We start from the raw sequence: 27,968 nt of genomic DNA on the forward strand, positions 1-27,968 counted from the left end.
TCTCTCTCTCTCTCTCTCTCTCTCACACACACACACACACACACGTGCGCGTGCGACCTACTTCAATCTCTCTCTCTCTCTCTCTCTCTCTCTCTCTCCCCTCTCTCTCCTCTCTCTCTCTCTCTCTCTCTCTCACACACACACACACACACACACACACACACACACAAACATATACATACACACAAAGTTAAGACATATGGTTAATGGTTAAAACATACACATGCATGCACATAATTATTACAATTCACTCTCTCTCTCTCTCTCTATCTATTCCATTGTGGGAAACTTTTGTTGCATCAAAATTCATCTCATTTTCATTGCTCAAACTTAAGTGATTTTTTCACCGCATTGTTTATCTCTAGTTTGCAAAAGGGTTAGACACTAGCTAAACACTAAAATTAAGGCTCAAGGGTAAGACCCCCTTCTCATCATGGAGCATGTAGAAGTCGTCTCAAGATTTAATGGTGATGGTTTTTTTACATGGCAAAGCAAGACCATGTACTTGCTTATGCGTAATGGGCTTTGGCACCTTATTGAGGGGATGCAGAAGTGGAGGTCGAGACACTTCAAAACAACAAAGCATTAGGCCTCATTGCTCAAAATCTTGGTGATGATGTGATTAGTCACATTGCTGGAATCAAGGATGCCGAGTTGGCATGGCAGGAACTTAACAAGAATTTCGGCACTGATTCAAAGAGCTCAAAGATCAACCTTCTCATGCAATTCTACAAGCTTGACAAAAAGGAGACAGAGACCATGGCACAACACATCAGTAAATTCAAAGGTATCAAACAACAACTTAGTGCATTAAAGAAAGTCATTGAGGAAGATGAATCTATTGCTATATTGTTAAAAAGTGTTGACAAAGAACCTTATGAATCAATTGTTGCTACACTAAAAAATGTGCCCAACACTAAACTTCAAGATGTAGAATCATCTCTACTTGAACAAGAATCCAAATTAAAAAATAAAGAGTCATTCAAATCACATTCAAGTGAGCAAGCATTGTACACAAAAGTTGGGAGATTTCAAAGGACAAATTAATTATCCAACATCTCAACTTCCAAGATGCTTTCACTATGGAAAACTTGGTCATACCAAGAATGAATGTCGCAATAAAGATAAACCAACGCTTGTTTGTGACTATTGTGGAAAAATTGGTCACCTAGAAGAAGATTACTATCACAAAAAGAAGTAGGCAAACTACATTGAGGTCAAAGTTGCCTCAACTGAAGATGCACTCTTCTAGAGAAAGAACCATTGTATTTTTTCACCCCTCTTGTCTCTACAAAAAGTGTGATGTAACCAGCCTCTGAGGCCATATGATGCACTCAAGCTAAAATTCATAGCCAAAGTAGCATAAAGGCCAAAGTAGCCTAGCACAACGGGAGAGAGAGGAAGAGTGAGCCTAAAAATTATACCCAATCTAGCATTAAGGGGAGGTGTTGAAACGAGTGATGCTAGAGTGCCAAGTCACCTAGCCAAGTTTATCCCACACGAGCTATCATAGCTTTGTTGTACTTTCCTCATATAAAAGAAGGACATTTAAAGCATTGGAATACAAGCACAACATCTCAAGTCTTTCTATGAGTACAAGTTTCCATCTTGTAACCTAACTAAACTTGACTCTAAACTTAATTAGCTCGCACTCATCACCATGAGTATTGTTCATTTTTATCCACCTTAGATTAGTGTTGTCATTAGTGTAGGATTAGATTAGGATTAAGATCTAATTAAGTAGTTGATTAGGGAGCTTGATCTATGATTTCAACAAGAGGGGCACCAGACGCAAGGAACAACAAACTCCTACACCCTGCAAAAAAAAAAGATTAGAGAGAGAGAGAGAGATCCTCACCAGAACAGAACGCGGGAGGGGAGAGGCCAGCGTATGGAGCATTTCAAATAATTCTTGGAACCAAATTAAATACAGCGGCTCGCTCTGGAAACTGCAACCTATGAGAGGAATGAAGATGAGGAGGCGGCGGATGTAGACTGACATGGAGTCGCAAAAAAAAAACGCCATGTGTCACCCAAAAAAAAGCCCCCTTATATATAAAGACAAGAGAGAAGAGAAGAGATATATATACATTATGCTTCCTAAGGTAAAAAGGGCTGGCCCTCTTTTTTATTCTGCTCCCTAAGCAGGGCTTTCCCACGAACGAGTACGTCTGGCAGCCCACGAAGACCTCCTCTGTGCAAAGGCCCTTCACGCCGATGCTTCCTCCCATCCAACCGAAAGCAAAGCCCTATACATATTAGCCTAAGCTGCCTTACGATTGCCAAAAAAAAAAGTAAGTAGAAGCGCCATAACTTCCTTTCTGCTACAATTCTCTAGTCTCAGGTACAGAGCAGGCGCTTAGTTTAAGAAAAAGGACAACCATGCCCGACCTGGCACCTCAAGTGGAGCCGTACTCAGAACGTATCCTCTTCGGTGGGGCCATCACCTGCTCTTTTCCCCACAGACTGCAGGTACCCTAATCCCTCTTTATTTAATTAATCACACATTAACTTGCTCATTACACCAGATCATCCTCCTTTTTGGGAAAGCTTCAAGTGGGTGATTACCCCCCACCCGCGCCCCCAACGCCTCAAAAGAAATAGAAAAAAGAAAAAGAAGAAGATATACAGTGAGTCATCGGATTACAAAAATTGGTTGATTAAAAAACTTAAAAACGGGTAAAAAATATTGTAGATTGTGATGTTGGGAGTTATCTTTGGTTGATGAATTCTTGTGGTAATTAAAATTAAGGCTATAATCTAGCAGTTGATGATTTTTTTCTTTTCAAAAACTTTATTTGCAAGGATGTGAGCTCCATCAGAGTTGTCCCAGATTATCAGGTTGGAACTGGATTTTTTTGACTGTCTAGTGTGATATTTTTTTTTGAAGTTTTTGTCTCGTAAAACGTGGTAAGTTACTTTTTTTTTGGGTTTTTTTTTTTTGGTTTGTTTGTTTGTTTAAGGAAAAATTCACCTTTTAATCGTAGTGACTGGAGTTTTTGATGTTTTGGCAGGAGGTGTATACTGATGGTCGTGATGAGAGTATCATTGTGGAGCTATTAGAGTTTGAGCAGAGTGTGGCAGATGATCAAAGCGCCCTTTGGTTTCTTCAAGACCTTGCTGATGAGCAAGATGCTGGCCAGCCCTTGGTACACACAACAAATCATCACAGTGTATTTTGTAAAGGCTTCACAGCCTTTTCTTTTCTTAATTTTCTAGTTATGTAAAGTAAAAATATGTGTCCCCCCTCCCCCCTCCCCCCTTCCCCCTCTTTCCCTCTTCTGCCCAGCATGCGCACAGGCACTCATGGGAGCCCTCTTCAAAGGAACATTGCAAAAACCCCATTAAAAGTGCACAGAAGTGGGATCTTTGGTTCGGTTGGTTATGTGTCACAATGCATGACCCACCATGCCTATAGAAGGACCTGCATTCATAAAGCAAGTCACTTATTCACCTATCTCTGTTTGTTAGTGCAAGTCTTGAGCTTACTTCTTCAACTTATTAGAGGCACAGTTGCTGCGGTTCATAGCCCTTGGAGAGACACACTCCCAAGGTCATTTTGGTTAATTTCATTGTCTGTCTGTCAAGTACTTGTGAATAATCATAATTGTAGTTAGTGCATTAATCTAACTTAGAGAGCAAGTTAGAGAATGGAGAAAAGAAAGAGATCCACGCACATATGGCATGGGCACTGGCCCTAGCTGCCCCCCCGGGCCCCGTCCCCTTCAACCAAAAAAAAAACAAACAAAAATGAAATGATTGGGTATGTGTCACAATGCGTGACCCACCAAAGACTACAGAAGGATATGCGTTCAAAAAGCAAGTCACTTCTTCACCTATCTCAGTTTGTTAGTGTAAGGGTGAGTTTACTTCTTCAGCTTGTTAGAAGCACAGTTGCTGTGCTCTGTAGCCCTTAAACACTCCCAAGGTTATTCTGGTTAATTTCATTACCTTTATGTCAAGTACTTGTGAATAATCATAATTGTAGTTTAGTGTATTAATCTAAATTTTAGAGCAAGGTAGAGAATGGAGAGAAGAAAGAGATTTTACCCCCCCCCCCCAAAAAAAAAGGGGGCGGCCTGGCCCAGAGCCTGTGGACCCCCAAGAAAACCCAAAATGATCATTTGCTTTATTAATATGAGAATACAAACAATTAAAATGCAAATGCTGAAATTGAACAATAGTTACCTCCCATGCTGTCTTGGTGCTAATGAGGCCGGTATTGGATAGAAAGTCCGATTTTCTCCTTCTTCAGGTTGATGGAAATGTTCCAAGGTGAAAGGTTTGGAGATATGCTACTCGCCAGTGAATCTCAGACCGATTCTATGGCCGTACAATTTCCTACACATGAGATTTTTGTTGTGGGACCTTGCAGATTCATGATTAGGTGTACAACATATTGGCTAGACAGTGGGTCAACACTTCTTTCCAAGAGGTGCAGGTGACTGCAGGGTGGCTGGCGTGTACACGAAGGACTTCTCCAAGGTGCCTAGGTTTGCTCTTGTAGGATGAGAATCCAGAGGCTTGTGGACTCCGGGGAACTCTTGTCTGGGTTGTATTGGTGAACCCTGGGCTCCTGTGATTTTGTACCTGGAGCAGACTCCTTTTGGAATAAAATTCTTAAGAAGGTGGGGGGGGGGGGTGGCCGGCACCTAGTGTGTTGTATTGTGTGCATATCTCTATTTGTAGTTGTGTTATGTCGTGATTAAGTGCTTTTAATCTTGTTTAAGGTTAATTGGATTTTGAAACGCACACCTGCCTACATTGGTATTGGGAAATGGTCTGAGGCTTGGAATCTTAACTTGTGATCAGCTTGGGACAGCCCATAAGCAGGTGACGTGGCCTCCAGAGGGCAGGAGGGCATGGCCAGGCTTGGATGACATTTGAGCAGCAATCGGGCAGGTCAGATATGTGTGGACTTGGGCGGACACATCATGGGCAGCCACGCAGCCTGCTGTACTTGATGTACTGGTTATACCAGATGTCCTAAGTGCTGTACCAGCTGTACTAGTTACCTTGAGTGCTGGACCAGCTTGTTGTACTTGATGTACTGGTTGTACCATCTTCTTTATGGCTGAGGTCACGTGGATTTTCTATCTTGGTTATTATTTGGCATTTCTAGAGTTGGACCTCTGCATAGCCTGCATCTGGCTAGTGCAAAGCATTAATTTCTCTCCCAACTTTGAAAATCGATCCCTCTCAAGGTGGAGAGCTTGTAGAACAGCGAGAATCGGTTTCATATGGGCATCCTTTAGACACATGAAAATTTTTGAATAGGGCAAAGGGGACCGAAAGCAAAGTGCAAATGGGCACTGCTGTTGTTTGTCCAATGCTGGGCAGCTTGTCCCTGGTGGGGGCTACCCAGCCAGAGGCTATACTAACCTACAAGTGCATCCCATTCTACCCCACTAAGATCGCAACCATCCTCAGCTAACAAGTCTCAATATCAGTGCTACTACACACGAGCTCGAGTCTCACCCCAGGTACTTTATATGTTCAAAACTGTGGGACCGCTTTGCATCCCTATTCTACGACTAGCATTGTGCCCTCGTCTTAAGTGGTGCCAAGCAGGGTAATGGGATGCTAATGCCTAATCTCAAGGCGATTGCCTCCCTCCGATGGGATTAGGTGAATGAGGGCTCAACAAGGCGCTTGAATAGGATGAGTGTAAACATGATCTCATTGAAGGCCATGGTATGCTGGCCTTTATTAGGTCGATTGCTAGTGAAAGAGGGAAACAGGTGCTTGGAAGATGCACTGCAGCTCCTCCTTTGAGAAGGGGGTCTCGAGATAAGAGCTTAAAGCTTAAGGAACGATTGTCCTAGTGTGCTGACATGCCTGGCTCCTATGAGGGTGTGTGGCTCTAATGTGATAAGGGATTTGTAGAACTTGAGACGAGTGCATGGTCACAAGGCGGGTTCGACTTTCACCCTCCCATCTAACCACACTATCCCTGTGGTGGTGGGGAGGCTGCAAAGAAATCACCCAATGCCTTGTCTGCCTACGTCTAGAACATAGTTGTATTCCGTACTTGTATTCGACCTTGTGATCCGGATACTTTGCGAACTTCTCACGTACCATATTGGGCATTCTGTATGGTGTACAAATTGCAAAAATATAATTTATATTTTCACTATTCAAACTAGAAAAAGAGGGAGGTACTTAATGCACCTTATCTTAATTAGTACTTTTTGTATTTGTATTGTACACGCATTGTATGTACTGTACCCAACATTTTGTTATTTCTAATCACCTTGGTCAAGGAGGCGGCCTGTTGCTCATGATTGTTGACATTTTCAGGGTTAGGGTTAGCTTGTGCACCCGATTGATAGCTGAGCTGCAGGTCCTAGGCTAAGGAGGATTAAAGATCTCCACTTGACGCTCCGAATCCCAATAAGCTCCCCTTCAGAGAGAAGGTGGAGATGCTTGAGAAGACCTTCAATAGCCATGGTGATTTGGGCTCTAAACTACAACATGTGATACAAAAGAACACAGTGTGCCAACACCTGAAACTCTCCTGTCAGGCTTGATATAAGAGCTTGACCACACATGACTGTGCCTACATCAGTATACCCAAAGACAACCCCCCTGGCTTTAAGCAGGTTATGACATGAAATGACGAAGCCTTTTATAGAATTAAAGCATTACAAAATGAAAAACACACAAGGATTATTTAATTCAGTTTTTGGGGGACTTCTCGGCAGAGAGCCCTTGACATAGAGAACATAAAATGGAGATACAACTTCCCGGGCATATGTCAATGACGCATGATTGTTTTTGGTGACGTTTCCAAGGCACCGTGACCCGGGAGATGACAATAAAGTGCTCGCATATGCGGGGGCACACTGGCAAGCCCGGAATTGTTTTGGTGCAGAATCTTGGCACTGCTGGGGTGGCCCAGAGTGGTACTGCCACTGCTGGTACCCATGGGGGTGATGGAGAAGGCATCAATTTTGCCATAACATGTTGATTTTTTGGGAAAGCCCTAAAAATTAAGGTCAATTTTGGCAAAACCTCCAATTTCAGGGCTGTTTTCAGGTTTCAATTTTACTCAATTTGGCTGGTAAAAGCCAATTTTGAGAAAAGCCCCAAATTCGATGAATTGCAAAAGCTTCAATTTCTGATGTAGATGGGCAATTTTGCAAAAGCCCCAAATTTGTTCTCATGTTGTAGCTTCAATTTGATGCAGAAATTGAAACTGCAAAAAAGCCCCAAAAATTTACGAGATGCAGCTATAGTGAAGATGATGTTTGTCAAATCCCCACGGATCTCCTGGTGATCGATCTTGGTTCAAAACTCAAAACCTGCAAACAAACGAACAAACAAACAACAAGGGGGTGCAGGCCTGACTCACCTCCCAACCATGACACCCGTGGGCAAGTCCACAGTCTTGGCCGTCCCCACCGAGCCACGAGCTGAGCTAACTAGGATGACGTACTGACCAATCTCCTCCTTGCGACGTCCCATACCGCCACGAAGCTACCCTCGCGGGCCTCGAGATTGCTGTCGGCCTCGGCTGTGTAAAGCAAGTGCACGTCTGCACTAGATCCAGGCTCCAAGACCATAGAGCTCTCACAAACTCGTGAGACTCTATATATCCCAATAACTAACCTTGGCCACCCTTTTATAGGCTCTTGGCCGGTCATCGGGCGTCCACACTTGAGCGCCCGCCCGTCCATACTTGGGTGCCTGCCCGTTAGTATATCCCTAACTCAGCTCGTCAATCAGCCTGCCTAGTTCCAAGCTTCCACAAGCCTCGAAACTAGTCTTGCGTGCGTGTAGCACACGGTAGATACACACTGTGCACATGACATACTCCCCTTCCTCTAAGAGCTCACTCCTAAGAATAGTCAATGTCTCCCATGCAGCGTCCTCCTCAACACGATCCTTCCACTTGATCTTGTATTCCGTGATAAGCGTATTACGCAATCTTCGTTCATGAAATCCAAGAATCTTTTCAGGTTTGTGCGGAACAAATGTCATGTCCTCGACATCTATAATTTTTTGAGGAGTAACTTAATGATCTGCTCCACCCAGTACTTCCTTAAGTCTATTGACATGAAATACAGGATGAACTTTCACATGAGAAGGCAAATCCAATTCATATGCAACTGAACCAACCCGTCGTGTAACACGAAATGGTCCACAGTATCTAGGGGATAATTTCGGAGATCTACCTGTCCGTAAAGTCTCGGAATCTTTCGGAACTCGCAAATACACCATCGTTCCTTTAGAGAACTCTCTGGGTGAACGATGTCTATTAGAATAAAACCTGTCTAGGTCTTGAGTACTTCTAATAGATTCCTTTGCAACTTGTAACATTTCTTGCATATCTTGCAAAAAATTATGTGTTGCATCATGCTGAAGTCTTGAGAATCCTACTGTAACAGGTGATCTAGGTTGAAAACCATACATAAGCATGAAAGGACTAAACCCTGTACTCGTATGCTTAGTACTGTTATAAGCAAATTCTAACATAGGAAGATAATCCTCCTATAAACTCTGTCTTTTGGATACATATGCTCGAAGTATATCCTCCAAAATTTGATTCACTCTTTCAGTCTGGCCATCAGATTGAGGATGATCTGAGGAACTGAAATTCAAAGTTGTTTCCAACTTCTCAAAAACAAGTTTCCAAAAATCACTCGTAAACTTAGAGTCCCTATCACTGACTATGTCCTGCGGTAACCTGGACAGTCTAAACAATTGCTCGATAAACTGCCGAGCTAATTGCGTAGCTGTAATAGTCTTTCGGGTTGGTAAAAATCTAGCCATTTTTGTTAAGCGATCTACCACAACCCAAATAGAATCGTGGCCTTGATGTGTTCTTGGCAATCCGGTAATAAAATCCATGGAAATACTTTCCCATTTATTACCTGGGATTTGCAAAGGATGCAACAACCCAGCCTGTCTAAAATGTTCAGCTTTATTTGCCTGACAAATCTGACACTTGAGAACATAATCTTCTACATACCCTTTCATCTTTGGCCAATAAAAAGTGTATTTCACTAATGATAGTGTCCAGGGTGTCCAGCAGAAGGGGCGTCGTGACACTCCTTAAGAATCTTGGACCTAATGTCCGGGATCTGTGGTACACAAATTTTGTCATTACGGAATAGTAAACCATTCCGAATCATCCACTGGCCTCCTGCAGCCTGAATAGTAGACTGCTCAGTCAGCGAGTCTTGGTCAATCAATGAGCTCCCGTCCTGGATCTTCTGCCAAAATGGACCAAAATAACTATCAGTTCTGCAAAGCCCTCTCAATGAATGAAATAAGTCAGTAGAAATCTCGGTGAACGATAAAGTATTCACCTCTTGAATTCGACTAAGCGCATCTGCAATACTATTCATGGACCCTTTCCGATAACGGATCTCAAAATCAAAATCTTGCATTAACTCTGCACAACAAGCTTTCCTACCTCTCAAATCATCCGCATCACACACATACTTGATTGACTGATGATCAGTCAATACCACAAACTTGGAGCCATATAAATAATGTCTCCAAATCTTGAGAGCATGAATCACAGCATAAAGCTCTTTGTCAAGGGTTGGCCAACGAGATTAAGTGTCGTCTAGCTTTTTACTTTCAAAAGCAACCGGTCTACCATCTTGAAATAAAGCAGCCCCGATAGCATAGTCACTGGCATCAGTTTCAAGAACATAAGGCCGACTAGGATTAGGCAATGCTAAGATAGGTGCTTTCTTGACTTATCTTTCAAAAGTCTGAAGGCCATATCCAAATCATTATTCCAAGTGATAGGCTGATTTGACTTACGTCCACGACCTTTCAATAAGTCGGTCATCGGTAGTGTGAGCTGAGAGTACTCCCGTACAGATTTCCGAAGAAAAACAACAAAACCGAGAAAAGAACGAAGTTGTTTCACTATTCGTGGTATAGGCCAGTCCAAAACCTTCTGAACTCGGTCATAGTCAATGCTCAATCCATCTCGAGTGATCTTGTGTCCCAAGTAAATGATGTTGGTCATAAAGAACTCACATTTACTTAACTTAGCATATAGTCGATTTTGTCTTAAAATAGATAAGACAATTGTGAGGTGTCTGACATGATCCTCAAGAGTATGACTATATATCAAAATATCATCCAGGAACATCACGACAAATTTTCCCAAATGTTCACGAAAAAGATCGTTCATCATTTGCTGGAAAGTGGTTGGAGCATTGGTTAACCCAAAAGGTAATACGAGAAAATCGTGATGGCCATATCTAGTCCGAAAGGCGGTTCTTTCGACATGCCTTTCATGAATACGTATCTGGTGGTAGCCAGTACGTAAATCTATCTTCGTGAAATATTTTGCTCCTGCTAACCGGTCAATCAAGTCATCTGATCTAGGGAGAGGATAACGGTTCTTAATGGTCAGCTTGTTCAATCTCTTGTAATCTATACACATTCTCTAGGTATTGTCCTTCTTTCTCCTAAGGAACACAGGTGCACCCCAACGTGATTTACTTGGATGGATCTGGCCCATCCTCAAATAATCTTCGAGTTGTTTAGCCAACTCATCTTCCTCAGCTTGGCTCATCCTATAAGGTGGAATACTGACAGGATGAGCACCAGGGTCAATACGATGATCTACTGCTCGTTCAGGTGGTAAACCCGATGGCAGTTCCTTAGGAAATACATCTTGAAACGAATCAAGTATCTTCTGTAATTCTTTGCTTTCAAACACACTTAATTCATTTACATCCATGGAAGGGATGAGAAAAGAAGAAAGTGGAATCAATTTACAATGGAAAGCGGTATACAAAGAAGAATCCATTATATTTCCAAAATCAATTGTATTTATAACAGGTCCCTGAGAGGGATGAATACAATCACCTAAAATACTATACTTGGTGTCCTTATGCTGAAAAGAAAAAATATGACTAGACCAATCTATTTGGACTTCAAGAGTCTTAAACCACTCAATCCCTAATAACAAGCCTACATTTTCCAGATGCATTACATAGCATTCCAGAGTATATTTGTAGTCCTGAATCTGGATTGGAAGCATCTCCACCTTGCGATCCCAAACTTGCCTTCCCGCAGGTAGGCGTACCTCATAGGTATGGTCACTGAGTGTCGTATCAAGACTCAATTTCTGCACAAGTTTGTAGTTAACAAAGTTATGCGAACTGCCAGGGTCTAAAAGAATGTGAATTTTATGGCCATTCACTTCTCCATAAACTCGGAGAAGATCATGCAAGCCAAATACTTTAGAATTGAACAGACAATCAGAACAAGTACTAGGGCGAGAAAGTACAGTAATTGACGTACCTGTCAAAGACAACTGGTTAGCTGCCTTTGGCTTGGGTCTTGCGTTTGACTTGGTACCCTTTTGCTTTGGGCACTTGTTACGCATGTGTCCTTTTTCTTCGCAGATAAAACAACGTCCTTCCTTCTTGAGCTTTAAAGCCCTAAGGAGTCGTTTCTTCTTCGCTGATGTCGAAGTGGAACTCTTTGAAGGTTGGTCCGAAGACTTTCCTTCTGTCGTGTTAGCCATAGGTGCGGAGAACTTTCTTTTATGCTTGTTCCCTTGCTCGGTAACGGGTTTTGACTTGGAAGAGACCATCGTATCATCATAGATATGAGCTGAATGAATGGCCTCGTCCAAAGTTTTACATTTGTTATTTTTTACCTGTAATCGGTACGAGTCTGGTAAACCAACTACGAAAAATCCCAAAAGAGTAGTGGGATCCATCTTTGTAGCTTTCATCTGCAAGTCACGAAACTTCTGGAGGTAGACCTCATAAGTGAGGTGCTGCGAGGTCATGGTCAAAGCTGAAAACCGGGCAACAACATTATAGTCATCCTCTTTCTTGAGGAATTCCTTCTTGAAGACGTCTTCGAATTGTGCCCAAGTCGTTGGCTTAGGGTTAAGTCACTTCCACCAAAGCAAAGCTTTGCCGGACAGGAAACCTGCTGCTAACTGGGTCTTCTTTCCATCATCATATGGATGAAACTGAAAGTGAACTTGCCACTTGTGTAGCCACGTGTCCATGATCTCCTTGGTGCGCTGCTTTTGCTCGCCCCCGAACGGTTCCGGAGTAATATTGGGGCCTAAAGCTGAAGCCAAGGTATCCATACCCGAGAAAGTAGAGAGGGTAGTGGTCAATAGAGCAATGGAGTTCTGCAAAGCTTGCATCTGGGTTGCGATTTGTGTGTGACGTTCCGTCGAAGAAGCTTCGAGAGCTACTTTGAACTCTTGGAAATCTGATTTTGATGCAAAATCGTCAAAAAGATCGGCATCGGTAGCTTGTGCAGCCAGGAAGTCTTCGCGTTCCACAAGGGGCTCCAACTCTGATTCTTGGGTCGACATCGTGAAGAGGGTACATGGAGAGAAAATTCGATCTTTGCACAACAAAAGTGCGAGGGAACTCGAGAGCATGAGAGCTTGGAAACTTGAGAGATGTGAGGCAAGAAGCCCTCTTGAGGGGGTTGATAAAAGGTTTCCCAAAAGCTAAAAATCTCCAAAAGCTAGGGTTAGCTTTTGCTTTGCTTTTGTGTTTTTTTTCTTGAATATATATATATATATATATATATATATATATGGATATATATATTCTATTTTCTTAAAAAAAATAAAACACCTTGGAAACCTTGGAGGAGGGGTCTTTTAAAACTTTTAAAAAATTTTTTTAACTAAAAAAAAACGAAAGCTTTAAAAAAACGTAAGCTTACTTGTTTTTTTTTTCTCTCCTGGATTAGCCCGCCGGTGGAGCTGCCGTCTGCTGCCGTCGCCAACCACTGTCGGTGCCTGATCGCCTGTCGATGGCTGCTGACACGCTATCCTGCGCCTGCAACAGTCCGCGTGGGCTTGGGCTTCATGGCAGTGTGGCCCTGTCGGCCTGGCCTAGGCTGGGCGCTCGCTTGGCCTAGGCGCCGCCTGGGCTGGCTGCGCAGGGCTAGGCCGCCTGGCTGCCCAGCCTTGGGCGCCTGCGCTTACTTGGCCGGCTGCAGGCCTGGCCGCCTCGCTTGGTAGGCCTGACCGCTTGACTTGGCAAGCCTGGGCTCCTGGAGCCATCGCCTGCAACACTCGCCAGCGCACTAACCTGCCAGTGAATATGCGGACCAGCACTTCTCTCGCTCTCTCTGTCGTGCGCCAAAAAGCAACGTGCTTTTTTTTTTTGTTTCTCTCCCTGCAGTTCATGCGACTGCACAAACCACTTCCCTACTTCTTGCAAAGCAATCAACCCTACCATCTACCATCTACCATCCCCATCAACATGGGTTTCTTTGATGAAGAAAAACACATAATATTTCTGAAAACAACAGTATGCACATAAAAAACAGCAAGCTTTTTAACACATACCTTTCTTCGACCTCTTCTTCTCTACCTACCGACTTGCTCGTTCACGAGGTATGCTCTGATACCACCGTCAAATCCCCACGGATCTCCTCGTGATCGATCTTGGTTCGAAACTTGAAACCTGCAAACAAACGAACAAACAAACAACAAGGGGGTGCAGGCCTGACTCACCTCCCAACCATGACAGCGGTGGGCAAGCCCACAGTCTTGGCTGTCCCCACCGAGCCACGAGTTGAGCTAACTAGGATGACGTACCGACTAATCTCCTCCTCGCGGCGTCCCATACCGCCACGAAGTTGCCCTCGCGGGCCTTGAGATTGCTACCGGCCTCGGTTGCGTAAAGCAGGTGCACGTCTGCACTAGATCCAGGCTCCAAGACCATAGAGCTCTCACAAACTCGCGAGACTCTCTATATCCCAATAACTAGGCTTGGCCACCCTTTTATAGGCTCTTGGCCGGTCATCGGGCGTCCACACTTGAGCGCCCGCCCGTCCATACTTGGGTGCCTGCTCGTTAGTATATCCCTAACTTAGCTCGTCAATCAGCCTGCCTAGTATCAAGCTTCCCCAAGCCTCGAAACTAGTCTTGCGTGCGTGTAGCACACGGTAGATACACACTGTGCACATGACAATGTTGATGCTCGATGGGGACTTGCCATTTGCAGGTGGTGCTACACACGAGTTGGAGATGCTGGCAATGACTGCAGCTGGTCGACAGGGAATATGTGATGGCAACAGGGCGAAGGCGTAGATTAGTAGCTGCTGATGGTGATTCCAGCTGGACCACAAAGAGTAGGTTGAAGAGCAAGGGCAGCTGGTGGTCGTCAGGAGGAGCAGCAGTAGCTTGGGCTGTTGCCTCACTCCATGGGGCTGTGCAGGCGGCGGAGGCTGACTGTGCAGCAGTGGCACCACTTGCTGAGATAGGTGGCTACGCGATTAGAGAAGCTCAGAGTAGAAGGAAATGAAACTGATACCATGTTGACATTTTTAAAGTTAGGGTCAGCAGGTGCACTCAATTGAGAGCTAGTCTGTAGGTCCTAGGCTAAGGAGGATCAAAGATCTCCATGCTGTGTGTGTAGATAATGCTTAAAGAGAATATATTGCACGACTGAGTGATGATTAGATTGATTGATGTGATAGTGCTTCACCAAGTACAATGCTTTTGTAGCCTTGAGGATGATCTAAATGACATCATTGCTTATGTCAAACAGGTAATAATATCTAGATATTATGCAAATCACTCTTAAGAGTGGCTTCACACACACACACACACACACACACACACACACACTCACCTATACATAAGTGTGTTCACACATACAAGAACAATGGGCTGTTCACACACACACACACACACACACAGGGGTTCACATACAGGAGGTGGATACACATGAGGCTGAGAACCCCAACAATGATAGTCGTACTCTACTCTTTGAGCTGCCAATGCCTCCGAAGGGGTGCGAGCTGCCTCCATAGAGGCCCCAATCCAAGGTCTATCGGGGGTCTACTTCTGGAGCCAATGAAGTGAGGCTAGGAAAGGAGGGCAGAAAGTTTGTCTGCCCACGCAAAGGCGTTCATAGGGGGGGAGAAGTGGGAAAATACATTTGGGGAAGGATACTAAGGGGACTCCAAGAAGAAGAAACATGGGGGCTGGGGGGAGGCAAGTACACAGATGGCGGGCAGGGAGGGGGAGGGAGATGATATTTTATTTTATCTCATTTAAAAAATTCAAAAGCATAATACCCTCGATACAAACCATGCACAGGCATGTAAAACTTAAGCACATCTCGGCAAACACAGTCTCAAATGCAAGACCTGGCTCTACATGACTCCAGCTCTTTTACATATTATCTGACCATCTTAACAAAAGCATTGTATTTATTTCAAAAACCTTGTGCAGTAATAGGAGCTGTAAGCCAGCGTGTACATGTAAATTTGACTAATGAAATAAATCTCTGGACTGGTGACTACCCATCTGGATGATGCATGTGACTTTCATTCTATCTAGTCAGCATGTCACTCTTACTTGTGCATGTATGCTTTTAAGATGCATTTTTCTAGATAACTAGTAGCAGGCAAGGAACAGAGTGGTTCAACATAGTTATCAGATTATCATACTCTGGTTCTTATACTTAAATCGCATGGATTTTTCAATGTGCAGTGTATGTCTATTTTGTTCTGGATCTTCAAGCATCATGTGCTTCTGGGTTTTAGATTTTAAAAGTTTGAGCATGTTAGCAGGTTATTGAAGCTATGAAAACCTTGACCTCGGCTGACACTCCTTTACTTGGCTCTGCATATGCAGTTACTGCTGCTATTGGCAAAATGGTAAGCATTCTGACCATTCACAGCCTCTATAACGTAACAATTTTGCAAGAATCAGTGAAAGCCTTATTAGGCTCATATGTTCTTCTTCTTGCAGGCAGTTGCTAAAGGCAGGCAAGGGGTAGAAGCTCAGAATGTCTTGAGGGTAAGCCTGCTTTGCTTTTATATGTGAAGTTTGCAAAGCTTTTTTTTTTGTGATGGATGGTTCAAGAATTTAGAAGATAGACTGCGTGCTTGTTTGCATGTTCACTTTCTGTGCAGATCCCCCCTCTCTCCCCCCCCCCTTTCTTCAAGAAAAGATCCTTCTATTAGTCAAAAGAAAACATTTGCATGAAGTATACTACAACCCTCCGTGGAGGCAAAAGAAGTACAGAGAAGAACTCCATGAGGGGGATAGCGGCTGAATGAAATGTTTGCATGAAGTAGACTACAAACCTCCATGGAGGAAAAAGAAGTGCAGAAAACAAATCCACGAGGGAGATACAAGTGGAGAAGGGGGGCCTTTCCTCTCTTGCTGGCCGCTCACAGAGGGAGGCTACAATGGTGGAGGGGGTGGAAAGAGCGAGTACCAGATTGGTCTGTCACACCCATGATTGAATAGGAATCTTTCTCTCGGAGTCGAGTGCTGGACTGGAGATCCCCTGCGCATGCTGGTCCCCCCCCCCCTCCCAACCCAAACCCCCTTGCGCAATTCTGCGCCAGCCCCTTCCTCTGCCTACCGCCTCTCTGGCTCTTGCGCCTCTGCTTCTGCCCTCCCTCTTTCTGTGCAGCCGCCTCGCCTCCCCCCTTTGTGCCTGCCTTTCCCTCATCTTTTCGCCACCCTCTTGCACTCTGCTCGCCATGTTGCCCGCTTCCGCCTGTTGCCCTAGATCTTGTGCTCCCCAGCCTCTCTTCATCCCCCCCCAACACACCCGCCCCCCTCCCCCCCCTCCCCCCCCTCCCCAAAACCCCTTCTCTAATCTCTCTCTGCCTTTTCCCGTCTCTTTATTGGCTCCCTCTTCCCCTTGAGTCCCCTCCCTTTTTGTTGCGTTGCCTCCTCTTCGAGCCTCTGCCCCGCCTCCCTCCTCCAAGGTTTTCGCAGCAGCAGGGTTTTTAGCTTTCGGACTGCTTCATTTCTTTGGTCCTCACCCCTTCGGGAGGACTCCATGGCAGCCGCTCTGTCATCCCTGACCGGGGCTGCCACCCCCAGCCTCTTCTCTGAAGTAGACCTCTAGCTCCTAGCGTCAACAACAGCCTCCCTTGTAACTACTTCCTAATTTCTTGGGATTCATATTCTTAATTCTCTATTATCCATGGACATGGGTGTTGGACACTACATGTAGCCATGGTATGTTTATGGTTAAGCTTCCCATGTATGTGTGTGCTATACCCTGGCTGCAAAGAAGCATGTTAGGCATTTGATGGATCTTGGAGAGCGAAATGCCATAGCCTTTGTAAATTTCAAGTACATGTAAATAGATGGGGTTTCTTCCAAAACATGTGTTTTAGATGCAGACATTTGTGTCATGTGCACAGTGTGTATCTACCGTGTGCTACACGCACGCAAGACTAGCTTCGAGGTTTGGGGAAGCTTGGAGCTAGGCAGGCTGATTGGCGAGCTGAGTTAGGGATAGACTAACGGGCGGGCACCCAAGTATGGACGGGCGGGCGCCCAAGTGTGGACGCCCGATGACCAGCCAAGAGCCTATAAAAGGGTGGCCAAGGTTAGTCATTAGTCATATAGAGAGTCTCGCGAGTTTGTGAGAGCTCTATGGTCTTGGAGCCTGGATCTAGTGTAGACGTGCACCTGCTTTATGCAGCCGAGGTCGGCAGCAATCTCGAGGCCCGCGAGGGTGGCGGTATGGGACGTCACGAGGTAGAGGCTGGTCGGTACGTCAACCTAGTTAGCTCAGCTCGTGGCTCGATGGGGACAGGCAAGACTGTGGGCTTGCCCACGACTGTCATGGTTAGGAGGTGAGTCAGGCCTGCACCCCCTTCTTGTTTGCTTATTTATTTGCAGGTTTCGAGTCTCGTATCAGGAACGATCACGAGGAGATCCGGTGGGGATTTGACAGTGGTATCGGAGCATGCTTCGTGAATGAGCAAGTCGGTAGGTAGAGAAGATGAGGTCGAAGAAAGGTATGTGTTCAAAAAAGCTTGCAGTTTTTTTGGTGCATATTGCTGTTTTCAGATTCAGTATGTTGTTTTTTTCATCATAAGAACCCGTCATGATAGCGATTGTGGTCTAGAAAGAGTTGTTTGCTTTGCAAAGAAGAGGAAAGATGGATTTGAACTGAATAAACAGTTTCAGCAGAGAGAAAACAGAAAAAAAATGCATGGTTGCTTTTGGGTCGAAAAGAGAGAGAGAGCGAGAGACGTGATGGATTAGCTGTTGCAAGTTCGCAAGCGCAGGCTGGTCGTGTGCTTGTTGGAGGCGCATGCATGCAGTAGGCTAGGCCTACGTAGGCAGTCGGCCAAGCCTACGTAAGCAGGCGCCCAGGCCAGGCGGGCAGGCGCCCAGCCCAGGCCAGGCCGGCAGGCGCCCAGGCCTACGCGAGGCTGGCGTAGGCGTTGGCTGAAGTGAAAGCAACAGCAGTACAGTCGGTGACGGCAGCAGCGTGGGTGACGTCTGCAGACAGGCAGCCGGTGGTGCTAATCCGGGAGGGATGGAGAAAAAAAAAACACAAAAGCATTCGATGCTTTTGATATTTTTTAGATTAATTTTTTTAAAAAAAAAAGTTTAAAAGCCCCTCCACGTTTAAAGGTGTTTTTTTGAAAAAGAACACAAAATATATATATATATATATATATATATATATATATATATATATATATATATATAAACAGAAGCAAAAGCTCAAGTAGCTTTTGGGGCTAGTTATATAAACCCCTTAAGTGGGCTTCTTGCCACACATCTCTCGAGTTTTCAAGCTCTCAAGCTCTCACGTTCCCTTGCACTTTTATTGTGCAAAGATCGAATTTTCTCTTTACTTGTCCTCTTCACGATGTCGACCCAAGAATCGGAGTTGGAGCCCCTTGTCGAACGCGAAGGCTTGCCGGCTACGGAAGATACCGATGCCGATCTTTTTGACGATTATGTGTCAAAATCAGATTTCCAAGAGTTCAAAGTAGCTCTCGAAGCTTCTTCGTCGGAACGTCAGGCACAAATCGCAGCCCAGATGCAAACTTTGCAAAACTCCATCGCTCTTTTGACCACTATCCTCTCTACTCTTTCGGATATGGATACCTTGGCCTCTGCTTTAGGCCCCAACATTACTCCGGAACCGTTCGGGGGCGAGCAAAAGCAGGTACCAAGGAGATTGTGGACACATGGCTACATAAGTGGCAGGTCCATTTTCAGTTTCATTCATATGATGATGGAAAAAAGATCCAGTTAGCAGTAGGTTTCCTCTTCGGCAAAGCTTTGCTTTGGTGGAAGGAACTCAACCCTAAGCCAACAACTTGGGCACAATCCAAAGACGTCTTCAAGAAAGAATTCCTCAAGAAAGAGGATGATTATGATGTTGTTGCCCGGTTTTCAGCTTTGACCATGACCTCGCAGCACCTCACTTATGAGGTCTACCTCCAGAAGTTTAGGGACTTGCAGATGAAAGCTACAAAGATGGATCCCACTACTCTTTTGGGGTTCTTCGTAGCTGGTTTACCAGACTCATATCGTTTATAGGTTAAAAATAACAAATGTAAAACATTGGACGAAGCCATTCATTCAGCTCGTATCTATGATGATACAATGGTCTCTTCCAAGTCGAAACCCGTTACCGAGCAGGGGAACAAGCATAAACGGAAGTTCTCCGCACCTATGGCTAACACGGCTGAAGGAAAGTCTTCGGACCAACCTTCGAAGAATTCAAGTTTGACACCAGCGAAGAAGAAACGACTCCTTAGGGCTTTAAAGCTCAAGAAGGAAGGATGTTGTTTTATCTGCGAAGAAAAAGGACACATGCGTAACGAGTGCCCAAAGCAAAAGGGTGCAAAGACCAATGCAGGACCCTGTCAAAGTTGACAATGCGGAAGCAGTATTGCGTTAGTGAGAAAACGCTAAGGGAGAGAGGATGAGAGAAAACGCTGGTAGAGAAAGGGAGAGAGAGGGTACACAAACGCTAGAGAGAGGTAGAGAGAGAGAGAGAGTATTCGAACCAACACAACAGCAATGAATTAGATGAATTTTTACAATGGAGCTAGGGTGCTTATATATCCACAAATGGACTTGGCCGATCTCACTTGAGATGCATGCAAATTTTTTTTAAAAAAACACCCTCTCTACAGTTCAGTGGACATAAGTAGGAATACCAAGTTGATGAAGAAGCTACCATGGACACCCCAGCAGTGGCCAACCACTAGGTGCACCTCGGATTTGCAACCACCAACTTGTCACCACCAAAAATGCCATCCTGAGCACCAACTGCCTCAAAGAACATTGAATTGTAGACCACACTACGTCCAAGAATCCCCATTCATGAACTGTGAACACATCACGTCCAAAAAAACTCCACAAGATAATGAACTTTGGTACACACCCTGTCCATAATCCCGAAAACAACAATGAATGACTGCAGCACATCCATAGTGTTTTATACACAAGTCGTCAAAACGGAGCACAGACTGCCCCTCTCTGCCACTTAGATGCCAAGACAAGATTCGAGTTCCGAAGGATGTAGAATCGGCACATGCTGCATCGGAATCCAATAAGAAGTCTAGGAGCTGTTGTTATAAGTGCGGAAAGCGAGGGCATTTGGCTCGGGATTGCAAATCCAAAGCTAAAGCTCAAGGCTCGACGAATGACAAAGGCAAAGGCAAAGCTGACGAGGATGACAGTGACAGTGATACTACCAGGGATGATACGGCTTCTGCCGGTGTGGCGAGGACTACACTGGCACATGCTCCAGCATTCTAGCTTGGTGGATGGATGCTACCACGTGCTTCAGCCAGAGAGAGGGAAATGAGCACTGCTTCCTCCTCAATGAGAAAAGAGCTGAGATCATCAAATTCAAGCTTTTCCTTCGTGACTTGTAAGCGTAATGCCCTTGAGACCATCTCGTACTCCTCAGGCAACTTCGTAAGAACCAAGGTAGCTAACTGGGTACTAGTTAACGCACTATTCATAGCCGATAACTGATCATGGATAACCTTTGCCTTCATTAGAAATGACTGCATAGAGGTCCGGGCTTCAAACTTGATGGAAAACAACTGGCCGAGAAGGGTTACTGCTTGCATTGTTGAGTCTTGATCAAACATTTTTGCAAGCTTTGACCACATTTCCTTGGCAGTCTTCAAAGTCTGTATGGCAGGGGAAATTCCCTTGGTGAGAGATTCTGCAATCGCCGACATTGCCTTTGCATTGTGAGCATCCCAATCCACAAGAGATTTGAGAAACTCCTCCTCCTGAACACGTGTGAACCGATTGATATCCCTTCGGGGACGTTGTATTGACTTGATCCTTGGTGCTCATCGTGTGAGTATTCCACCTTACAGGATGAGCCAAGCTGAGGAAGATGAGTTGGCTAAACAACTCGAAGATTATCTGAGGATGGACCAAATCCATCCAAGTAAATCACCTTGGGGTGCACTGTTAGAAGTCATCTCCTGTCTATTTGTATACACCAAGGCCTCTGTTGTGGGTGTGCCCGCCCGTATATCATTTTTCCACACTCCCCGTATTTTTTCCCTATTTTTCCCATTTTTCCCATTTTTCCCATTTTTTCCTAGTGGTGGGAGGGCTGCCAGGTGATGCCAGGAGCACCCCAATGCTGGCCGACTGGACTTTCTTCAGGCGTGGGCATCAGGGCTGCTGGCCGACTGCTTTTGCACCAGTCGTGGGCATCAGGTTGCTGGCCGACTGCACATGCAGTCGTGGGATTTTCTCCAGTCGTGGGCACTCTCTGTAGCTGGCCGACTGCCCTCATGGAGTTGTATATATAGCCCCTCAGCCCCTACCACTTTCTCATTCAGTTTTTCGGGATCTTGTGTATAGAGAAGAGTTTACACACCTATCTCTCTGTGTTTCTTGTGCTGATTATTTTCTGTAGTCTACTTGCTCTTGTCTACCCAAGTTTGGTTATCATTTCCGCTGCATATTCTGACATGGTATCAGAGCCCTAGGCTCTAGGAGATCTTGGGCGTTTTTCTAAGCAAGAGGGGGAGCAACAGGTTGCTGATTGGTGGACTGTTTCGGGCTGAACGGGAAGAGAAGGTGCAAGAGGAAGGCGGGCAAAGGTGCTGGACAGCCACTTGCAGTTTTTCAGATTTTTCCCACCCACCCACCCTTTCAGGTTACTCTCCGAGATGGCAGATTTACTAGAGATGGCTGAGAAGCACGTGAAGATTCCGACTCTCCCCACGTTCCGAGTGGATCGTCAGTTGGACGGGTCCAATTATGGCATCTGGAAGGTCATGATGGAGTCAGTTTTGGAGTCATATGACCTTGCTGATTTTATTATCATAGGGGTGCCACGGCCGGAAGCTGAGGAAGGGGAGTTATTATCGACAAGGAAGGACCGAGAGGCACAGGCACACATGTGGGACCGTGTCAACGCCAGGGTCCGGTCGTTTATTCTCCTCAATTGCACACCACAGGTGATCAACCATGTGAAGCACATGACGCTGGCAAGAGGCATATGGGAGCACTTGGCTTCTTTGTATAACAGGGTGTCACCCATGAAGCGGATATCCTTGGAAGTGCAGATGCGGGTTATGAACCCTGCAAAGTCCTCGACGATGCGGGAACACATTAACAAGCTGCAGGCTCTTCAGCAGGAAGTCCTTCAAGCTAGGAAAGAGATATCATCTGAAGATATGGCCATCACGTTACTTTCCCACTTGCCTGGTCAGTATTCTGCTTTCTATTTCTCGTTGATCACGAGTGGCAGGCTCAGCACCATTACTTGGGAGGAGCTTGTGCCAATGGTCTTGGACCAGGAGGAACGTTTCACGAACCCTCCTCACGGCGGAGGATCGGAGGCCTTAATTGGCCAATGGTCGAAAGGCCGTAATACCAACAAGGACAAAGGGAAGGCTTCACCGGAGAAGTCTTCTGAGAAGAAGCCTGATCCAAAACGAGAGAAGTTGAAGGCCGAAAGATCGTGTAATGATTGTGGCGAGAAAGGCCACTACTGGAGGAAGTGTCCTAAGCGGACAGGGAAGAGTGCTGATTCCTCAGCCTTAGCTGCGAAGACTCCGGCATTTGTGCACTTGGAGATGGTGGACTCCGATGCTTCATCATCTTCGAGCGAGGAGGCAGTTGGCTTCACCGCAAAGGATACCCGGGAATGGATTCTCGACAGTGGTGCTTCCAGGCACATGACTCCATCGCGTGACTTCTTTCTGGATCTGAAACGGCAGTCAAGTCGTATCTTTATTGGCGATAACTCCACTATTCTGATACATAGCGAGGGCCGGATGGAGATTATTCCCGACGGCAAGGGGGGCCAGCATGCTTCTCGTGTTCTTTATGTCCCTGCTCTGGGTTTTCATCTTCTGTCAGTGCATGAGGTATGCAAGACTGGCTTTCGGGTGGAATTTGAGGAGCATTAAGTTGCTCTAAGGGACCGTGAGACAAGCAAAGTTGTTTGGGAAGGCGGTGTGGAGAATGGCATTTACAAGCTCTCTGCACTCTCCTCATTGACAGGCTCTCAGGTCGGAGATTTGTGGCACTTTCGTTTTGGCCACTTAAATGTGGATGCTTTGCGGCGCGCCTTCCGGGACCAGATGGTGGTTGGCTTGCCAGATACTGGAAATAGGCAAGGACGCTGCAGTTCTTGCATACGTGGTAAGCAGCACAGGGAATCCTTTCCGAAGCAGGCTTCCAGGCGGGCTTCGAAACCATTGGAGTTGATTCACACTGACTTGTGTGGACCACAGCAGATACCATCCTTGGGAGGATCTCTCTACTTCATGCTGCTTGTTGATGATTGTACCAGATTCACGTGGGTCTGCTTTCTTTCCCAGAAGGACCAGGCTTTTGCTCGGTTCAAGGATTGGCACGTGATGGTGGAGAAAGAGTCTGGATTTTAGGTCAAGACTCTCAGGGCTGACAAAGGAGGTGAATTCTCCTCGACTGTATTTTTCCGGTTTTGTGCAGATCATGGCATCAAGAGGGAATTGGCCAATACTGGATCGCCTTCGGAGAATGGAGTTGTTGAACGTAAGAACAGGACTGTGGTGGAGATGGCGAGGACCATGCTGGAGCATCGTGATCTTCCTCGTCCACTTTGGGGTGAGGATGTGGCAACAGCTGTCCATAGCATTAACCGCTCTCCGACGACTTCTGTACCCCATATGACTCCATTTGAGGCATATTTTGGCAGGAAACCCGATGTCTCGCACTTCCGTGTCTTTGGGAGTGACGCGTATGTATATATTCCGAAGAAGCATAGGGGGAAGCTTGACTCCAAGTCCCGCAAGCTGGTATTTGTGGGGTATAACTCTCTTTCCAAGGGATACAGGTTGTATGATCCAGAGAGAAACGAGATTGTTGTCAGCCGGGATGTGGTCTTTGACGAGCATGTTCCAGCATCCACTGTCGAGGAGCCGCCACTTCTTGGAGATCGAGAGGAGTCTGATGATGATTCCCAGTTTACTACTCTAGTTGATCCACCTCAGTCATCAGAGGAGGTTGAGCCCGCAGCTGGAGTTGAGCCCCGCGATCACAGGAGGCTCCACGATCTGTTCGAGTACCTAGGTGGTTGTTAGACACCCTTCGGGAGTCAGGTGTCACGGAGCTACCCTCCGAGTGGACCACAGAGGACGGCCCTCGAAGATCACATCGAGTCCGAGATAAAGGCAACACGGCGGAGCTTCTTCAGGTGAACTATGCTCTGATGTCTCGTATCATGCGGGATAAAGAGCCCACTTCCGTAAAGGAAGCCCTTTCACAGGATACTTGGAGGGAAGCCATGCAGGTGGAACTTGATGCCATCGAGAAGAACAACACTTGGGAGTTGGTACCGAGGCCGTCGAAGCGGTCAGTCATTGGTGTCAAATGGGTCTTTAAGACCAAGTACGCGGCTGATGGGTCGGTGGACAAACACAAAGCCAGGCTCGTGGCTAAAGGTTATGCTCAGCGGCCAGGGATCGACTACGAGGATACCTTTGCACCGACAGCGTGGATGACCACGATTCGGACCGTTCTTGCCCTTGCTTCTTCTCAGAGGTGGCCTGTGTACCAGATGGATGTAAAATCTGCGTTCCTTAATGGTGACCTGCAGGAGGAGGTGTACGTTGAGCAGCCTCCAGGCTTTATTGTTCCAGGATCGGAAGGGATGGTTTACAGGTTACGTAAGGCCTTGTATGGTCTTAAGCAGGCTCCGAGGGCTTGGAATCAGAAGATTGATTCCTTCTTTATTCGGACTGGATTTCAGAGATCGGTTGCAGATCCGAACCTTATCTCTTTCGGGAACGCGGCATGGTCACACTTATCATCCTTTATGTGGATGATCTCATTCTCACCGGCGGTCATGTGGAGCACGTTGGAGTGATGAAGGCTGCCTTGTCAAAGGAGTTTGAGATGACCAACTTAGGCTTACTCCACTTCTTCTTGGGATTGGAGATCTGGCAGACCCAGAGGGGTTTTTTCGTCTCTCAGCAGCGGTATGTTCATGAGTTGCTTGAGGCCTTTGGGATGGAGAACTGCAAGCCTATTACTTCGCCGATGGACCCGAACACAAAGTTAACCGTTACAGATCCTTGTGAGCCAGTTGATGCCTCGCAGTACCGGAAGTTGGTTGGTTCATTGATCTGGTTGCTGAACACCAGATTGGACTTGAGCTTCTCCGTGGGGTTGTTGAGCTCTTTTATGCAGACGCCATTGAAGACTCATTGGGACGCAGGATTGCGGATCTTGCGGTATCTGCAGAGTACGAAGGATCTGGGACTCTTTTACACAGGAGGGAATGGAGTCAAGCTCCAAGGATGGAGTGACTCGGATTGGGGAGGAGATCCAGATACGAGGAGATCTACTTCAGGATACACTTTTACCCTCGGCTCAGGAGCAGTTTCTTGGAGCAGCAAGAAGCAGCCAACTATTGCCCTTTCTTCGGTAGAGGCAGAGTATTGGGCTGCTTGTGGTGTTGCTTGTGAGGTTGTATGGCTGCGGAGACTGCTAGGCGAGATTGGGTTTCCACAGAGGGAGCCCACAGTCATCCAGTGTGATAACCAGAGTTGTATAGCTATTGCTCGGAACCCGGTTTTCCATGCCCGGACCAAGCATATAGAGATACAGTATCACTTTGTACGTGAGAAGATCTTGGCGGGTGACATCTTGCTACTTTATTGTTCGACGGAGGACAATGCGGCGGACCTCTTCACGAAGTCTCTACCTCAGGCTACGCTCAGGCGGCACTCCAGCTCCCTTGGGTTGGTTTCACAGCCAGGAGCTGAGAGGGGGTGTTAGAAGTCATCTCCTGTCTATTTGTATACACCAGGGCCTCTGTTGTGGGTGTGCCCGCCTGTATATCATTTTTCCACACTCCCCGTATTTTTTCCCTATTTTTTCCATTTTTTCCTAGTGGTGGGAGGGCTGCCAGGTGATGCCAAGAGCACCCCAATGCTGGCCGACTGGACTTTCTTCAGGCGTGGGCATCAGGGCTGCTGGCCGACTGCTTTTGCACCAGTCGTGGGCAGCCGACTGCATTTATGCAATCGTGGGATTTTCTCCAGTCGTGGGCACTCTGTATAGCTGGCCGACTGCCCTCATGGAGTTGTATATATAGCCCCTCAGCCCCTACCACTTTCTCATTCAGTTTTCCGGGATCTTGTGTATAGAGAAGAGTTTACACACCTATCTCTCTGTGTTTCTTGTGCTGATTATTTTCTGCAGTCTACTTGCTCTTGTCTACCCAAGTTTGGTTATCATTTCCGCTGCATATTCTGACATGCACCTGTGTTGCTTAGGAGAAAGAAGGACAACACCTGGAGAATGTGTATAGATTACAAGAGATTGAACAAGCTGACCATTAAGAACTGTTATCCTCTCCCTAGATCAGATGACCTGATTGACCGGTTAGCAGGAGCGAAATATTTCACGAAGATAGATTTACGTACTGGCTATCACCAGATACGTATTTATGAAAGGCATGTCGAAAGAATCGCCTTTCGGACTAGATATGGCCATTACGAGTTTCTCGTATTACCTTTTGGGTTAACCAATGCTCCAACCACTTTCCAGCAAATGATGAACGATCTTTTTCGTGAACATTTGGGGAAATTTGTGGTGGTGTTCCTGGATGATATTTTGATATATAGTCGTACTCTTGAGGATCATGTTGGACACCTCACGATTGTCTTATCTATTTTAAGACAGAATCGACTATATGCCAAATTAAGTAAATGTGAGTTCTTTATGACCGACATCATTTACTTGGGACATAAGATCACTCGAGATGGATTGAGCATTGACTATGACCGAGTTCAGAAGGTTCTGGACTGGCCTATAGCGCGTACAATGAAACAACTTCGTTCTTTTCTCGGTTTTGTTGTTTTTCTTCGGAAATCTGGGCGGGAGTACTCTCAGCTCGCACTACCGATGACGGACTTATTGAAAGGTCGTGGACGTAAGTCAAATAAGCCTATCTCTTGGAATAACGATTTGGATATGGCCTTCATACTTTTGAAAGATAAAGTCAAGGAAGCACCTAACTTAGCATTACCTGATCCTAGTCGGCCTTATGTTCTTGAAACTGATACGAGTGACTATGCCATCGAGGCTGCTCTATTTCAAGATGGTAGACCAGTTGCTTTTGAAAGTAAAAAGCTAGACGACACTCAATCTCGTTGGCCAACCCTTGAGAAAGAGCTTTATGCTGTGATTCATGCTCTCAAGGTTTGGAGACATTATTTATATGGCTCCAAGTTTGTGGTATTGACTGATCATCAGTCAATGGTATTGATTGATCATCAGCCAATGGTATTGACTGATCATCAGTTAATCAAGTATGTGTGATGCGGATGATTTGAGAGGTAGGAAAGCTCGTTGGGTCAAGTTAATGCAAGATTTTGATTTTGAGATTCGTTATCGGAAAGGGTCCATGAATAGTGTTGCAGATGCGCTTAGTCGAATTCGAGAGGTGAATACTTTGTCGTTCACCGAGATTTCTACTGACTTACCAAGACTCAATGATTGAGCAGTCTACCATTTAGGCTGCAGGAGGCCGGTGGATGATTCGGAATGGTTTACTATTCCGTAATGACAAAATTTGTGTACCACAGATCCCGGATATTAAGTCCAAGATTCTTAAGGAGTGTCATGACGCCCCTTTTGCTGGACACCCTGGGGTACACAGGACGCTATCGTTAGTGAAACACACTTTTTATTGGCCAAAGATGAAAGGCTATGTAGA

The 27,968-nt window shown here is 45.8% G+C and overlaps 1 protein-coding gene across 2 annotated transcripts in view; it reads left to right on the plus strand.

Moving 5' to 3' along the window:
- Positions 1-2,193: 2,193 nt before the first annotated feature.
- The window catches only part of LOC147623638 (uncharacterized), a 66,081-nt gene continuing 40,306 nt past the window's right edge, over positions 2,194-27,968 (plus strand). The window contains exons 1-5 of one of the 2 annotated variants that reach the window (XM_086820216.1): positions 2,194-2,472; positions 2,806-2,841; positions 3,015-3,149; positions 15,553-15,639; positions 15,734-15,781. In XM_086820216.1, coding sequence (XP_086676342.1) covers positions 2,383-2,472; positions 2,806-2,841; positions 3,015-3,149; positions 15,553-15,639; positions 15,734-15,781 — 396 coding nt within the window. In that variant the 5' untranslated portion in view covers positions 2,194-2,382. The remainder of the gene's footprint in view (positions 2,473-2,805; positions 2,842-3,014; positions 3,150-15,552; positions 15,640-15,733; positions 15,782-27,968) is intronic. The other variant, XM_086820217.1, reaches the window with a different exon arrangement.

The sequence above is a fragment of the Cibotium barometz genome, chromosome 26 (assembly GCF_041138505.1).
Source record: "Cibotium barometz isolate CiBa-2024 chromosome 26, ASM4113850v1, whole genome shotgun sequence".
Taxonomy (NCBI): Eukaryota; Viridiplantae; Streptophyta; class Polypodiopsida; order Cyatheales; family Cibotiaceae; genus Cibotium; species Cibotium barometz.